We start from the raw sequence: 16,123 nt of genomic DNA, 5'->3' as shown, positions 1-16,123 counted from the left end.
GTTGGTTTGTCGCAGTGATGGTCTGATATATTGGCCCGGGTTTTCTCGTGTAACTTTCTAAAGAAGTAAAAGGACATTTGTTCTTTTTTTTTTTTACTTTGTTTACCCAATGACATATTGACATAAACGCCCTTGTCCGATTCGTATTTTTTTATTCTGCCTTTCGTCTTCTTTTAGAAACCAGAGAGTTTTTTTTTAGAAACAAAAAGCACTTTGTTTAAGGAAAAAAAAGGCATAATTGTATGGTATTCATCTAAGGTTAACAATTTTTTACAGCTTAAAGGCTAATGCTTGGTTTTTTTTTTGGGACTCATGTAAATAAGATAATGACCATTTTAACTATAAAAATTTATTATTAAAATAGGCATTTTTGTCTCATTCAAATATTGGTAACTTTTTCCTAGGTGGGAAAATTATTTACCCACCTAGGAGATGGATATATACCCGGGAAAATATGCTTTCACTGATCTCCACATAAATCTAAAAAAAAAAAAATTTCCCCCTTCTCAAAATCCAAAAAAAAAGATCACCCCCTAAGTGTAAATTTTGGTTTACTTTTGATTCATATTTGACTTTGTATTATTTGTTTGTAAGAAATAATCCTCTACTTTAAATGAAAGGGAATGGAGATAAGAAGAGGGTTATATGTCTAGGAATAAGATAGGATGATGTGATCCCTACTTTATACGAGAAATAGTTTAGGTAGGAGGAAGGTAGTGCAAATTTTGCATCAGTTTTTGGCATACAAAATTTACACCATCATTAAATGCAAAAGAAACAAAAAAGAAAAGATAAATTTTGTATCCAGTAGAAATGCAAATCATAATTACAAATAAACAAAAGTAAAATTGATTCAGGTATAAATTTTGCTCTTAATTAAGACTTGCACTGCAACCAAACACAGCCTTAGCAAAATGATCTAGGGCTGCAAATGGTATTTGATTGTCCAAGTTTGAATTCGATCCCATTAACAGTGATTGGATCAAATATGGATCCACCCCTATCTGGATATCGGATCTAGTATAATCCAATTTGATTCGATTTAAAATATATGCTTATATATATTTTAAATTTATAAAAACATGCTTCAAACTTAGATTGTATGATTGTATCTATTGGTAAAGCTGATTTCAATGTTGTGTTTTTACTTAAATTTTCTTGGGTTCAAGTTTCATAAAAATATTTTTCAATTAATTTTGTTCATAAAATATAATGTGAGTAATTTTTAGTTCATTTTATTATTAATATATAATATTTTGATCATTTTTAGCTTAATTTATTTATATTATTCAATATCTGAATTTTATTGAATTCAACATAAATCCAATGGATAAGATCCAAATTGAATTTGACATAAATGAAATTTGGATCCATGATATACCAATATCCGATCCAATTGGATCCAGTTCCCTCCTCCACGCTTAGTGGGGAGCTATTTATATTTAATATATATTATAATTAAAAACCAATTTTTGGCACATATTTTTCAAACAGTTTCTATTATTATATCTTTTAATTAGTTTCTATCAACAAGTTAGGTTCAGTATGGATCGGGATCAACCAAAACCCGATAGATGAAATGGCAAAATGGGATAGTGAAGCCGGAGTGAGTGTATATATATATATATATATATATATATATATATATATATATATATATATATATATATTTATATATCGTATAACTTCATTTTGAATATCATATTTCTAGTAAGTAATGATAGGTTCAAGTTTAATACAAGTTATTTTTAATATAAAATATCAAATGCATTTTTAATGTATTTTAATATTTTATACCCAATGAAATTCTAATGTAAGATCTTAATAATTGAATCAAATTTGGATAGAGTTGGATTCGATCTAAGTTGTATCCAATAGACATGTCCAACTTTGTCTTGGGATATTTTTACAAGTTCCACCATATATGTAGGGCAAAGCATATAAGAGCTGCATATACGGATTGCCCACAAAAAGCATTCCTCTTCTTATAATGGATAAATTTATCCTTCACTTTACATGATTCAATCATATTTTAGAATTCATACAATGCTTTTGGATCTCGATTTGCTTTTGTGATTCTGTGTTTATGCCTACTTGATTGTGTGATTAGCATTCCTAATGCATCCATTTGAATAAACATCTAAAAGCACAGTAGTATATAGTGTTGCGCCCCAACTTTTTTTTGAGTAATAAAAAAAGGTATTAATATTAATAGTAAAGACTTAGAAATATCCGTAGATATGTTACGCATGTTTTTACAAATGTTTTTTTTTTTTTTTTTTTGAAGCTTGAATTTAGCAGAGTTATTTTAATTAGTTTTGGGGGTTAAGAAGACTTTTAGGTTATGTTTGGTTTGAAAGAAAAGGTAAGAAAAAAAAAAGGAAAGGTAGGGAAACAAGAAATAAAAAGATTTGATGCTTAATGAGAATTATCTGAAATGGTAATCTGGTTATGTTATTATAGCAGTATTAGGGTTTGATGCTTGATGAGATGTAATTTGCCCTCGGGCTTCAAGAAATAAAAGGATCAGGCAAGATCTATCTCCCTTTTCGCCTACTTATAATTAACACTTCTAAGACAAAACTGGGAAGGTTCTGTTTGTTTGGAGCACAAATCTAAACTGATGCAAATTTTATACACTTCATGATTGCACATACATAACTATCATTTGCATTTTTTCTTGATGTAAAATTTATACTTTTTATTTCATTCTCCCTCATTGATTGTGGACATTTTGCATCAGTTTCTTCCTATGTAGCAGAGACCCAGGATCGAGTTATTTCACCAAAGTTGGGCGATGGCCTTTTCCTTTTAATACCAACTTAAATCTCATTTTAAATAGGGATGCAATTTTGGTTGGATTGGGTTGAAATTTTATTAAATTCTCAATGGGCCGGTCTGAACCCTAACCCGAGCCCCGTGTTTCAGGTATACCAACTTTTAAATGGTTCGACCGTTCAATATTGTCTTAAAATTTTTCACCTCATGTGAGGGGCACCTTATTAAATCACGACCTTTGACAATATAGATCGATCTCTCACTAACATTTGATCTAGTAGATGGGCATTGTATAAACAAGATTGACATGTTCACAACTCAATAATGCGAATTGGGAAGAAATATGTTTACCATTGGATTGATGTGAAGGCATAACCAAACTAATAAACCATCAATACAAAGAATGAGTAGGTATAAACTAGGCTTTGAAATGAAGTTACAGAGAAGCAAAGCCCCACCTTGTTTATTCCTTAAAATCAAACAGAAGAGAAACCTGAAATGATATTAAGAGTTTAACTGTGATGCATTTATTAATATTAACTACGTTAAATTCAGACCTAAACCAATTACATAAAATCCAATTCCTTTATCATTAATTCACTATATAATTCTACCATTAATAAGATTAATTACTATCACCTTCGACCAATCATTTTTTACTGCAAGTACAGATGCACCGTAGGTTTTGCCTGATATCAATTGGCTTTATCTTTCACCAGCCGGAGGTTGTCAACCGAGCGACAGTTGAGGAAAGCTGTCTATGACCCTACATCCATTTTCAGTTGGTGGATGTATTCTTTGTTATTAAGTTGGTCTGTTGTTGTTTGAAAATGCTTTGTTGTTACGTTATCACCAAAACCAACTTAGTCGATCAATTGTTTAATTATGGGAAAGTGCAATCATGTTGGATGAAATTGTTTGATTGATGAATTTTGGGGTCCCATCATCATTAAATGCAAAACCTCTCCATTTGATTGATCAAAAAGACTGAGATGGACCCAACCTAACGTATCCCATGAATAAGCAGCAGCCTGTTCTTCAAACATTGTTCTCTTCTTAACCAATCTCTTTAAACAAGTTAGTCAAGGGATAAGATTAGAATTCGACCCGATTGAGGGTGATCAAAGTTTGATCCAGTTAATAAATGGATCTATCCCTATCCAGTCACAGTTAAATTAGATTTCAAAATATATGCTTACATAAGAAAAATATACTTAATATATATATGTATATATTGTATAACATTAGTTTGAGTGTTATATTTTTACTAGCTATAGCTTCAAGTTTATTTTTAATTTATTTTGTTGATGATATACAGCATTAAAGTCATTTTTAAATCTTTTTATTAATAATATAAATAATTTGACCTTTTAGTTTAATTTATTAATGCTGTTTTAATATCCACATGCAAATTGAATTCAATTCAAATTCGATATAATTCTCCCTTAAACTAAGTAAATGTTTGGTTATTTGGTCTTTTCTCAATAAGAACATACCACGTCAGCACCATGTAGGCATTTTTTATTTCATCTAAACCTTTTTTTGTATGATTGAACTGTTTCAAAGTAACTTTCTTGCTTTGTCATGTGAAATCAACTTTTAGATAAAATACTAAAATAACATTTTTTGACGTGGAGAAATATTTTCACCTTTTTTATTCTAGGTGACACCTAACTATCTTAAATAATAATAATAATAATAATAATAATAAATGTGCATTAGGATATGTGCACATATAGTACCTACTTTATGGTTTCTATAGTATAAGCATTGCTTTAGAATATAGCCATGATACCAAACATCTATCTATATTATATATAAAAGTGTGAATGCAATGTGAAATATTTTTTGGATTAAAATTACCTTCTACTTCTTTGTTTGAAATAATGTACAAAAGTCATTTTATTATAGTTTCAATGCCAACTTTAATGGCTACTAAAAGGCCCATAATTGTGTATTTAGTCTATCTCTAATGGTAAGGGTTAAAAAAATGTAAGTTCAATTATCACTTCTCACCTCACTTAATCCCCTCACATTAAGTTTTATACTTAAATTATTAATTCTCATTTTCTCTTATTAAATTAGATTTGTGTCAATATTTTTAACAATATAAACCCATATATTTTAAAACTGACTCAAAAACAAAACCATTTTTAATCCAAGTGGTGGCTAAGCAATTCAACCATCCGAATCAAATTGATCAACCTACAAAGTCTTAGTTAAGTAATAAAATTTTTAAAATAGTAACAAATATAGAAAATTATAAAAAATATAGAAAAAATTAGATGCATTTATGATATTTTTATTAATCAAATTAAAAAGTATGTGTAATAAACAAAAAAAATATTTTTATTGGTAATGAAAATGAAATAAATAATTTAAAATTGATAAAAAACGAAATTATTTTACTATTTGGAAAAGATCAATAGTTCAAATTTTGGATCAAATATGTTAATATTTAATGTTATAAATAAATAATAAAAGTTAATAAAATATAAAAATAAAAAATAAAAGATACATAAATTTTACAAAAAAAAAATTAGGCACATGAAAAATATCATATATTTATTATTAAACAAAAAGTAAGTGTAACATATTAGAATTATTTTTACACACAAAAATACAAAAAACTTACAGAAAAAAATTGAACACATCTATAATTATATATTTACATCTATACTACATATAAAATTGTGAATGCAGCATGAAACATTTTTGGACTAAAATTACCCTCTATTTCTTTGTTTGAGAAAGGGTATAAAATCATTTTATTATAGTTTTAATGCTAGCTTTAATGGCTACTATAATGGCCATATTTGTGTATTTAATCCATCTCTAATTGTAAAGGTTGAAAGTGTAACTTAAATTATTATTTTCCATCTCATTTAATCCCCTCTCATTAATTATTATACTTAAGTTGTTAAGTCATTTTATCTTATTAAATCATATATTTTTAAGTTATTTTTCACTAAAAATGCTACTAATTAAATCGATGTCAATATTTTTAACAATATAAATTCATATATTTTAAAACTAACTCAAAAGTAAAACTACTCTTATCCAAGTGGTGGCTAAGCAATTCAACCATCCAAATCAAATTGATCAATCTATGAAATCATAGTTAGGTAACAAAATTTTTAAAATAGAAATAAATATAGAAATTTACAAAAAAATTGTAGAAAAAATTAGACACATATATGATATCTTTATTAATGAAATTAGAAAAATAAGTCTAATAAACAAAAATTATTTACTTATAATGAAAATGAAATACACAATTTAGAACTGACCAAAAATTAATTATAAAAAGTTCAACTTTTGAGTCAAATGTGTTAACCTTTAATGTCATAAATACATAATAAAAATTAATAAAATATAAAAATACATAAATTTTACAAAAAAAAAAGCATCCAAGCACATGTATAATCTCATATATTTATCATATTAAACAAAGCATAAGTGTGACATATCAGAATTATTTTTATAAACAAAAATACAAAAGTTATAAAAAATTGAACACGTTTATAATTCTATATTTACATTACTATTAAAAATATGAATAAGATTATGAAACTTTCTTTTGACTAAAATTAAGGTTTTAAAAACAAACCAAAAAATAGGACCACTTTGGCTTCCGATTTCTGGGTCAAGAGTTTAACCATCCAGTTTGAGTGGGTCAAACCAGTAAGATGTAAAATACAATGTAACTTTTTATTTTGACCATTAGATTAGGATTAGGTTAAAGTCCACCATATATATACATTATTATGAAAGGGGAAGTATAAGGTGCTAAGGAGGCAGTTGGTTAAAGCCGAGAAGTTAAAAAAGAAGAAGAAGAAGTCATTGGCGACTATCTCCATGTTCATCTTCACTATCACTACAACACCATTTTCCCTCTTCGTACATCTTTCTCATATCTCTAAATCTCTTTCAAATATCATATCATTTGCTTCATTAGTGACTTGGTGTATTTCAGATCTTAATATAAGATTGGTGTTTAATCTCTCACCTCTTGCATCAATTTTTCGGTTTCTTCATTGAAGTTGCAATTTTTTTTGTTACAACTTAAAAAGAACCACACAAATGAGAAAACTCAAAATCAAAATAAAAAAAAAACTAAAAACCCTAACTAATTTTATCATCAGGAATAATTGAACAAGATTATGAGATATGAAAGTTTGTTTCATTTTTTTTATTTTTTAAATTCTATTTAAAATAAATAAATAAGTTTGGAATAAGTTTGAAAGAAACTCGAGAACCGTTAATCTGGTTGAACATTTTAATGGTTAAACCGAATAGGTCAATGGTTATTTGACCATTTCAAGTTTTCAACAACTTTTTTTTTTTTTGTAAAATAGTGGTTCGGGGCCAAAATAGAACCAGTGACTTGATTGGTTCCTGAGCCAAAATGGTTCAACTGTTTGGTCTGGTTCAATTTTTAAAATAGTGACTAAAATACTCATTTTTTATTTTAGTCCCTATTTAATTGTAAGGTTTAAATTATAAGTAGAACTACTACTTTTCACCTTGTTCCCTCTATTTAAATCTTACATTGTTTTTGATAAATGAACAAAAGAAAAAAGATACACAAAAAAAAAATAAAACACTATAAAAAGAAGAGTCTAGCCAAGTAGATAGGCATGCCAATGATACTTGAAACTTCACAATTCGATATGATTATCACATATTTGGATGAGGTGTATGTAATTAAATTTGAATTTTGCAATATGCATCTAAATAATAATAAAAACCAAAAAATAAATAAAAAAAATTCATAAAGTTTATAAAAAAATGGATATATTATTATTATAATTATCATCATCTAGAATTGCCACGTACACACTTACTAGTACCATAAAATGACACTTATGTCATCTTAGTTTTGCAAGTTGAATTTAAAATTTTTGGTCTTACAAATTTACGCGTTACAAGGGAGGGGTAGAGACAAAGCAGGGTGCATGTGAATCCCATTGCAAAGCCTATAGTTCCATGAATTTGATCCCACACCTCCTATTTTGGAAAGATGCTAATTGACCATCTCAACTAATGGTGCATTGGCTCAAATTAAACCATTTCAGTTATTACAAGTTAAAAGCAACAAGAAAATGAGGGTTCATTTGGTTTGCAGGAATAGGGGTTTGAACTTGGACTTGGAATTGGAATGGTTCCAATTCCAATAGTTTGGTTGGGTGGAATCGGAATTTCATTCCCATTCCTGCTGGAATGGCATTCCTCCATTTGAGGGAATAGACATTCCCTCCCCCTCCCCTGGGAAATGGGAATCCATTCCAGCCAATTTTGATTCTAATTCCAGTTCCATTCTGAACCAAACAGGTGAGGGGAATAGACCATTCTGATTCCATTCCAACTATGAGAGCCCACTTGGTTTGCAGGAATAGGGGTCTGGAATCATAATCAGAATGGTCTTCCAATTGTTTGGTTGGGTGGAATCAGAATCCCATTCCTATTCTTGCTGGAATGGCATTCCCCCATTTGAGGGAATAGCCATTCCCTCCCCCTCCCCTGGGGATGAGAATCCATTCCAGCCAATTCTGATTCTGGTTCCTGTTTCAATCTAAACCAAACAGATGAGGAGATTAGAATATTCCGATTTTGATTCTGATTCCAATTCTGGCCATGAACCAAACGGACCCTGGGTTCTTTCATAAAGATCTTGAAATACTCATTGCAATATCTAATTAGCATCTGGAAATGGTTTCCTTTTGGATGGTGGAACTAAATAAAAAAGGGCAGCTTAGTGCACAAGGCTCCCACCAATGCAATGTATGGGAAGGGACAAATGTATGCAGCCTTACGGCCCTTACCCCTACCTTCCATGGAGAGAGGTTGTTAAGATTTGACCCTAATCACCCAAATTGCAATGGAGCAACCCAACCATTGTACCCTTGAATGACAGGACTAAAAGTGATGTAAAAACAAAGAAATCATTTTATTTTTTGATACTTTAAGCATCCAATTTTGGAGAGTACTTCACATTATCTAACTAATACTCTAATAACTGGTCTTTTAGCCAAGAAAATTTGTAGTGTCAACTCTTAGCAGGCAACATACTTGGATGCCTCCAGTTACTCAAGATGCAATTCGGATCCAAACATTCAGCAGCTCCATTTTACTTGTCCTTTGCGTTATAAGCCATTAAGCCGGCCGCATCAGAAACAATTGCAACCTCTTATCTACTTGGCATAGACAGAAACTGCAGCTCTTTGTGATGAATAGGTCTACAAACATTTTATGCAAGCAACAAAGTTTGCAAGGGGAATAAGAGTCGTACAGTTTAAGTAACAAAGACATTTTTTTCACTAGTAAATGTGCAGGTGCTTTTGCACATGGTAATTTTTTATCATGACGATGATAGTAAATAATATGTTTCCAATTTTTTTACATTTTTTATATATTGTCTATAAAATTTTTTCTTATTTGTCACACTTATTTTTATTTTATATGATAAATATATGATATTAGAGATATGTCCAATTGTTTTTTACAATTTTTTTTGTATTTTTATGCTTTTGCATTATTTTCATCTTTTTAAATTATTATTATTATTATTATTATTATTATTATTATTATTATTATTTAATTATGACATCAAGGGTTGATACAATGTGGCCCAAAAAGTTGAATTGTTGACTCACCACCAAACTAGAAAATAACTCCATTTTTGGATTGGTTTCAAAATTATATTTTATTTCTATCATCAATAAAAAACAAAGACAAGACTTAAACATACCTTGAGTTTTCATAAAATGACTTAACTGTACTTTGTGTTTTTCAAATAGACTTAAATATACCTTGTAGGCTGACCCCATTGGACTTAAACATAGGGGTGCTCACGGTTCAAGTAATCGAACTATGGGCCTTTTTTGTGAACCAAGCTAGTAGTACCGGTTTTTGGAAAACCGGTAATTGGAACCAAATTGAAACCAGTCAATTAACCGGTTGGCCGGTTCGGTTAACCGACGGTTCAGTTCATCAATTTTTTGGGTTTTTTGACTTTACAATATTTATTAAAAAATATATATAAATATATAATAAAAATTTATAAATATATATATATAAAATATTATATTTTAAATAATAAATAATATATAATATATTATGCATATTTATTAATTTATAATATATAAAATATATATACATAAATATATAGAAAAGCATATATACCGGTCAATTCGATTAATTGTCGGTTTTTTAAATTGGTTAACCGAAACCGAACCAGTACCTTCGATTTTTTAAAAACACCAAACCGAAATCGAACCGAATGGTTCGGTTAACCGATTTTTCGATTCAGTTTCGATCAATTTTTTTGTTTGGTTCGTTTTTTTTTCTCACCCCTACTTAAACATACCCTTCATCAAACATCACATGGGAACTCATTTAAATTTTTTAAATTCCTATTTCGTCCTTTTTTGCACATATGAGACCTAACTTCTGATTCACATCATTTATCCGATGGCTGGAGTGATGTGGGATTCTTTTATGTTGATGCTTCTGCATCCATCCCACATTTAACTTAAGACCCTTCTTGCAGCTATCGGTCTTACCACTGGTGAAGTATGGGTCCCTTCCACATCAAGGCTGACACGGTATAACCCATCGGTATTCCTCTTCAAAGACTCTTCCTTTGCAGCCACCGATAATTGGCTCAAATCATGTGTTGTTGCTTCCATGGCGATTGCTCTATAAACCCAATAGATTCTTAGATTTCAATCAAGTTAACTTAAAAACTTAAACACATAGTGACATAGCTGAATATACAAAAGGTGTCAATTAAGATTAGGGAACAAAGGGGAGTAGATACGAATTGATCCTATTTGAGATGGTTAGATCCAACAAGTGAATCAGAGAGAGGAAGAGTGATAATAGGAAGACAGACAGAGAGAGATCACTGTTTTCAATCAAAAGGAGTAAGCTGTGTATTGCTTTCTAATAAAAAATAAATAAAAAAAACAGCTGTATTTGTGATCACTGATTTCAACCCACCGTTGACCTGGTTGGTCGAGCCGTTCAAATCATCACCCCGCCTGGATTTCGGGTCTGGTTCAGTCAAGACCCACCAGATGGTCAAAAACAGTTAACTTGGTCAAGAACTGTTCAACTCGGCCAATTCGATTATTGACCCATTCGACCCAGTGACCGGGTCGCGGATTGTACACTCAATGCATAGAAAACTTTTGGAGACCATAACTTCGCACTCCAATGTTTGATTGGGGTGATTTTTTTTTTATTTTGGATAAATTTTCGAGATCTATGCATCCCAAGGCGCATTGCTCCGCTATTTTCAGGGAAAATTTCCTTTTTTGGCCTCAAATTGCAGTTTTTAATATTTTTTATAAATAAATAAAATTAAAAAACATAAATTAAATATAAAATAATACATATAACATATCTAAAATATATTTATACACACACACACACTTAATTCTATTTGAAAAACTCAAGGTATGTTTAAGTCATTTACCCTAAAAATAATTATTCTCTAACACATTTATTTTCTTTAATATGTTATAACATAGGATTTAATGAAAAAGGGGAGTTAATACCCTACATATAAGACTTAATGAGAGAGAATTCAATGAGAAGAAATATAATAGTTTAAATTACATTTTGTGCCCACACAACCTGAGAGGGACCAAAATTTGGATTCAATGAATATTAATACCTCAAATATAAGACTTAATGAGAGAAAAGTGATTGTTCAAATTACATTTCTTTCCTTATAATTAGAGAGTGATCAAATTCAAGACTTAGGTGTTTTAATCAAATAAAAGTTCCACTCTTTCATTCACACTTTTAATTGTATAGCATAGATAACTTAATTGATATAAAATTCCCCTTCTGAAAAGAGGTGTTGAAGTTTCCTTGTTTGAGAATTTGCTATCTTTCTTATCAATTGATCTAAATATCAAACAATGGTTCAAAAGATTTTTTTCCTCCTAGTTAAAAAAAAATGATTTTTTTGGTGATCGGCATCAATTTTGTGGCCACATACTGTTGAACCTTACCTAAATGGTGCCCCTGCTCTTAATCAGTAAGACATGTGGGGGTAGAAACAGAAAATTGTTAAATCTATCATTGGGTCAAAGGTTTCGAGTGTTAATAGAACAGGAGGAAGAAGAAGAATCTGCCAAACTGTCAACCTTCCAAATGACAGACCTAAGGTTTGCAGTGCAAATCTGAACTAAATACAAGAGGGAGAGATACAAATGACAGACCTAAGGTTTCGAGAGTTAATCTTAATCAGCAAGACATGTGGGGGTAGAAAGTGAAAATTGTTAAGTCTATCATTGGGTCAAAGGTTTCGAGAGTTAGAACAGAAGATGAAGAACCTGTCAAACTGTCAACCTTCCAATATACCCATTCCATGAAGAGGAAATTATAGCATGAAAATGTTCTTTTTATTGATAACAAAAATTTCACTTAGGCTCTGTTTGTTTGCAGTGCAAATCTGAACCAGATACAAGAGGAAGAGATACAAATGACAGACCTAAGGCCCAAAAGATAAACAGAAAAGGAAGGACAGCAACACAGCCCAACACAAAATAACAGAATCTACCTCTTACATGGACAAGAGTACAAGACAAAGGAGACCCCGCCTAGTGATAATGTCAATCTACCCAAGACCCAGTAACAACCACCTCCCTCCCAGTAAAAAAAGAAAGAAGCGCTTCCTCCCCTTATCAACTGGCCACAAATATGACCACCACACGACCTCAAGAATAAAAATGAAAATACTCCAAATCTTCAGGCATCTACCACAACCTTTGTTCCCTCTACCCCCACCTGATGCCACCCCTTGAGTCTTCACAAAAACGAGAGACCAGCTCTGTCCATCAATTGACTGATCCTGGTCCTCCAAATGCTTAACATGGTCAACTGCTTTTTGGTGGCCATTGAGGAAGAAGGCACATAGTTCTTTATGTAGTGGCACATAGTGCTTTGATGCCTCCTCCCATACTTGATCATGCTGGATTTTGACCACCAAATATAAAGATATCCTATCATCTAAAGATTTATCATCTTTAGAAGTTGCATGTCCATAGTCACTTTTGTTTCCAGTCATTTTGTAGTTATAAATGTCTGGATCAGTTTTACTGGTTCACCATTCGAGAGTTCCACCTGGAGTTAATCCAAACTTTCTGTTTGCTGATTCTTATTTGCCATCTGTCGTTTGTGTATTGGAAGCTAACCATGTAAAGTCCATAGTGCCCATTCACTAGCAGGCGGTTAAAGAACAGTATGGCAGCAAGAAGCAAATCTAGACATGCTGTTAGCCTGTGCCTTCAGAGACCCATGTTATTCAGGGATAATTGATTAAAATGGTTTTTATAGACAGTATACAAACTAAAGCATGATTGGGAATATTCATTAATTCCTTCATGACAAAACCAAGGTATCAACAAGTTTGGAAAGATCCAACAGCTCAGACTTCTGGATCACCACTGAAATCACCACCTTCCATGTATCCATGTCAACAGCATTTCCCTTTGCCAGTGTATTCAAGACTGAAGTTAGCAGATCCATCTTATCTTCTTGACAAAGCATGCCCACAAACTTATTTGCACTTGAAGCTCGAGGTATAAGCCCTTTGAAAACCATCTCATCCAAAATCAATGCTGCTTCTTTTAACTCCATCCCGTCACAAAGACCATCAAAAAGTATCCTGTAAGACACAACATCAGGAGCACATTTCCGTCTTGGCATATCTTCAAACAACTCAATTGCTTCTTTTAATCTGCCATCCATGCAAAATCCAGCAATGATTACATTATAGCTAATAACATCCGGTTTACATCCTTTCTCTGTCATTTCATTTAGGAGAGCAAAGGCTGAATCAAAATCCTTCTCATTACAAAATCCAGAGATCATAGCATTGTAAGTAATTGTATCAGGTTTGCAGCCAATTCTGGTCATCTCCTCTAAAATCCCAGAAACCTCTCCTTTCCGACCAGCCCTAAAGAGTTCACTTATCAAAGTAGTATAAATTGCTGAATCCAACTCTACAGTCTTCTCCAACAATATCTCATCTTTTAGGTTAAAGGCCAAATCCAACTCATTGGCCTTACAAAGGCCTTTGATCAACGAAGCATAAACAAAAGCATTAGGTTTCAAACCAAAGATCCTCAGCATATCCTCTTTCAATCTAAAAGCATCATCCAACTTCGAATTGGCACAGAGGACAGAAATCAGTGTCCCAAAAGTAATTGCATTCGGTTTAATGTCCTTCCTTCGCATTTCATCAAACAACTTCCAAGCATCATCCAACGAGTTACTCAAACGGCAAGCATTTATCAGGATATTATAAGTACAAGCATCGGGAGACGCGTATCGATCAATATCTTTATAAATTTCTCGAATTTTTTCTAGTTCTCTGCAATTCAACAGGGCATTGAGGAGAGAATTGAAGGATTTTACCGTTCTTTGGCAACGAAAAGCGGGAATTCCATTGTAAGTTCGAAGCGCTTGTTCGGACAAGCGAGAGCGGCCGTAGAAGGAGATGATATTGCAGAAAATTATCTCTTTGGGGATGAATCGAGTCTCCTGGCTCATCTGAGCGAGGATTTGCTCTATCTCATTGAACATTTTGGCGCGTCCGAGCTTCGTGATGATGATATCATAAGAGGGGAGGCTGTAACGGAAGAGCTTCAGAGGGTTGTTTGAGTTAGGGTTTCGGAAGAGTTGCAGAGCGAGTTTGGGATTCTTCTCACGACGAAGGAGATAAGGAAGCCTGAAAGGAGATACTTTCTGTAGAGGGTCCATAGTCCATACATCAAATCTCGGTGATACTACTGAGGAAGACTGGGAATTTCAGATTCACAGGGTCCACAGTGACACAGTCCATACATCAACCTCTGGTTGGCGTCAACCTGCCAAACGAATTCGTTCAAATCGGATAGAGCAAATATCTAAATTTGATTTGTTGGAATCCATATTGGAGCCAACTGCCAAGTCTTACCCATGGAATTAGAACGGATTCGGATCACATTTAGATTGATTTGGTTTTGGATATCAACTACCACCACGAGTTGACGAGTATGGTATGGATTCTTTTTTTTTTAATTATCTAAAACTCAGTAGTATTTCTGCTGAGTTCAACATAACTTTTCAAAATGTCTAAAATTAACCATTTCATTTCAGTGAGTTTTTATTTTCTAAGAAATTTCTAAAATTCATCATTTCAGTGAGTTTTTATTTTTCAAAATTCATCTTCGATTAAAGCACCATAAATATTAAATTCACCATTACTTTTTAGTATTTTTTCTTAAATTCATCATAACTTTTCAAAATGTCTAAAATTCATTATATCGGTTAGCTTTTATTTTCTAAAACTCACTTTTCATTAAATCACCATTAATATTCACTAATAGAAGTTGTCCATGTCGGCACAAATACAACTCTCATGACTAAACTGCCCCTAACTAGCAGATTAGAGAAAAAGGCTCATTTAGGGTTAGATTTATTCTCCCAAAACTCTCTCTCTCTCTCTCTCTCTCTCTCTCTCTTCACTCATATCTCCAAGGTAGACGTTGCACCACACTCTCTCACTCAGATCTATAGTAGATGGGTGTTGCACCACCCTTTCTTTTGTTCAAGTCTCCAAGATGCTGCACCACCCTCCCTCGCTTAAATCTACAGTAGGTGGGCACAGCACCACTTCGCTCAGATCTCCTAGATGTCGCATCACCCTCTCTCGCTTAGATCTACAATAGGTGGGCGCCACACCACCCTCTTTCTCTATCACTTAGATCTATTGTTTGAAGGCCGCCACTGCAACACCACTATCCCTCACTTACTCGCTCATATTTCTGGTTTGAAGATGTGGAGGAACAAATACAATGATCAGAAATTTCAGAGATTTCTAGTTTTTTAAATATTTGTGATGTATTGTAAATTTGTACAACTTGAATCTAGAATGTAAATCTCCATCGAGGGCTTTACAAATTTATGCAAAAAAAAAATTGTAAATTTTTATTTGATTGTCTGAAATATTTTTTTTTGAAAATTTATTGCAATATTCCTTAGATGCAATGTCTAATTTTTGTTTGATTTAGCTGAAATTTTTTATCATTCTATTAGTTTCCAATTTATTATTTTTTCTAAAATTTATATTTTTTTAAAAAAAATGAGCATTTCTTTTTTCTCTAAAATTTTTGCCTTTTTAGTTGATATATATAAATTTTTAAAATTTATCACTTTATGTATTTCTATAATTGATTTTTTTTAAAAACTTATCATTTTCTTGTTTTCTAAAACTTATTACTTTTTTCTATATAATTTTTATCATTTTATGTATATTTGCAATTTCTATTTTTATCCAATCTTT

At 31.7% G+C, this 16,123-nt stretch overlaps 1 protein-coding gene across 1 annotated transcript; it reads right to left on the bottom strand.

Annotated features, from left to right (window-relative positions):
* Positions 1-12,194: 12,194 nt before the first annotated feature.
* On the bottom strand, positions 12,195-14,830 carry LOC104591258 (Pentatricopeptide repeat (PPR) superfamily protein). Its single transcript, XM_010250062.3, has one exon. The coding sequence runs from the start codon at positions 14,557-14,559 to the stop codon at positions 13,177-13,179; it is 1,383 nt and encodes a 460-aa protein (XP_010248364.2). The 5' UTR covers positions 14,560-14,830; the 3' UTR covers positions 12,195-13,176.
* Between the last annotated feature and the right edge of the window lie 1,293 nt (positions 14,831-16,123).

The sequence above is a fragment of the Nelumbo nucifera genome, chromosome 6, assembly GCF_055504915.1.
Source record: "Nelumbo nucifera cultivar China Antique chromosome 6, China Antique-T2T, whole genome shotgun sequence".
Lineage (NCBI taxonomy): Eukaryota > Viridiplantae > Streptophyta > Magnoliopsida > Proteales > Nelumbonaceae > Nelumbo > Nelumbo nucifera.
The sequence above is the reverse complement of the archived record's forward strand: the minus strand, read 5'-3'. Positions and strand labels throughout refer to the sequence as shown.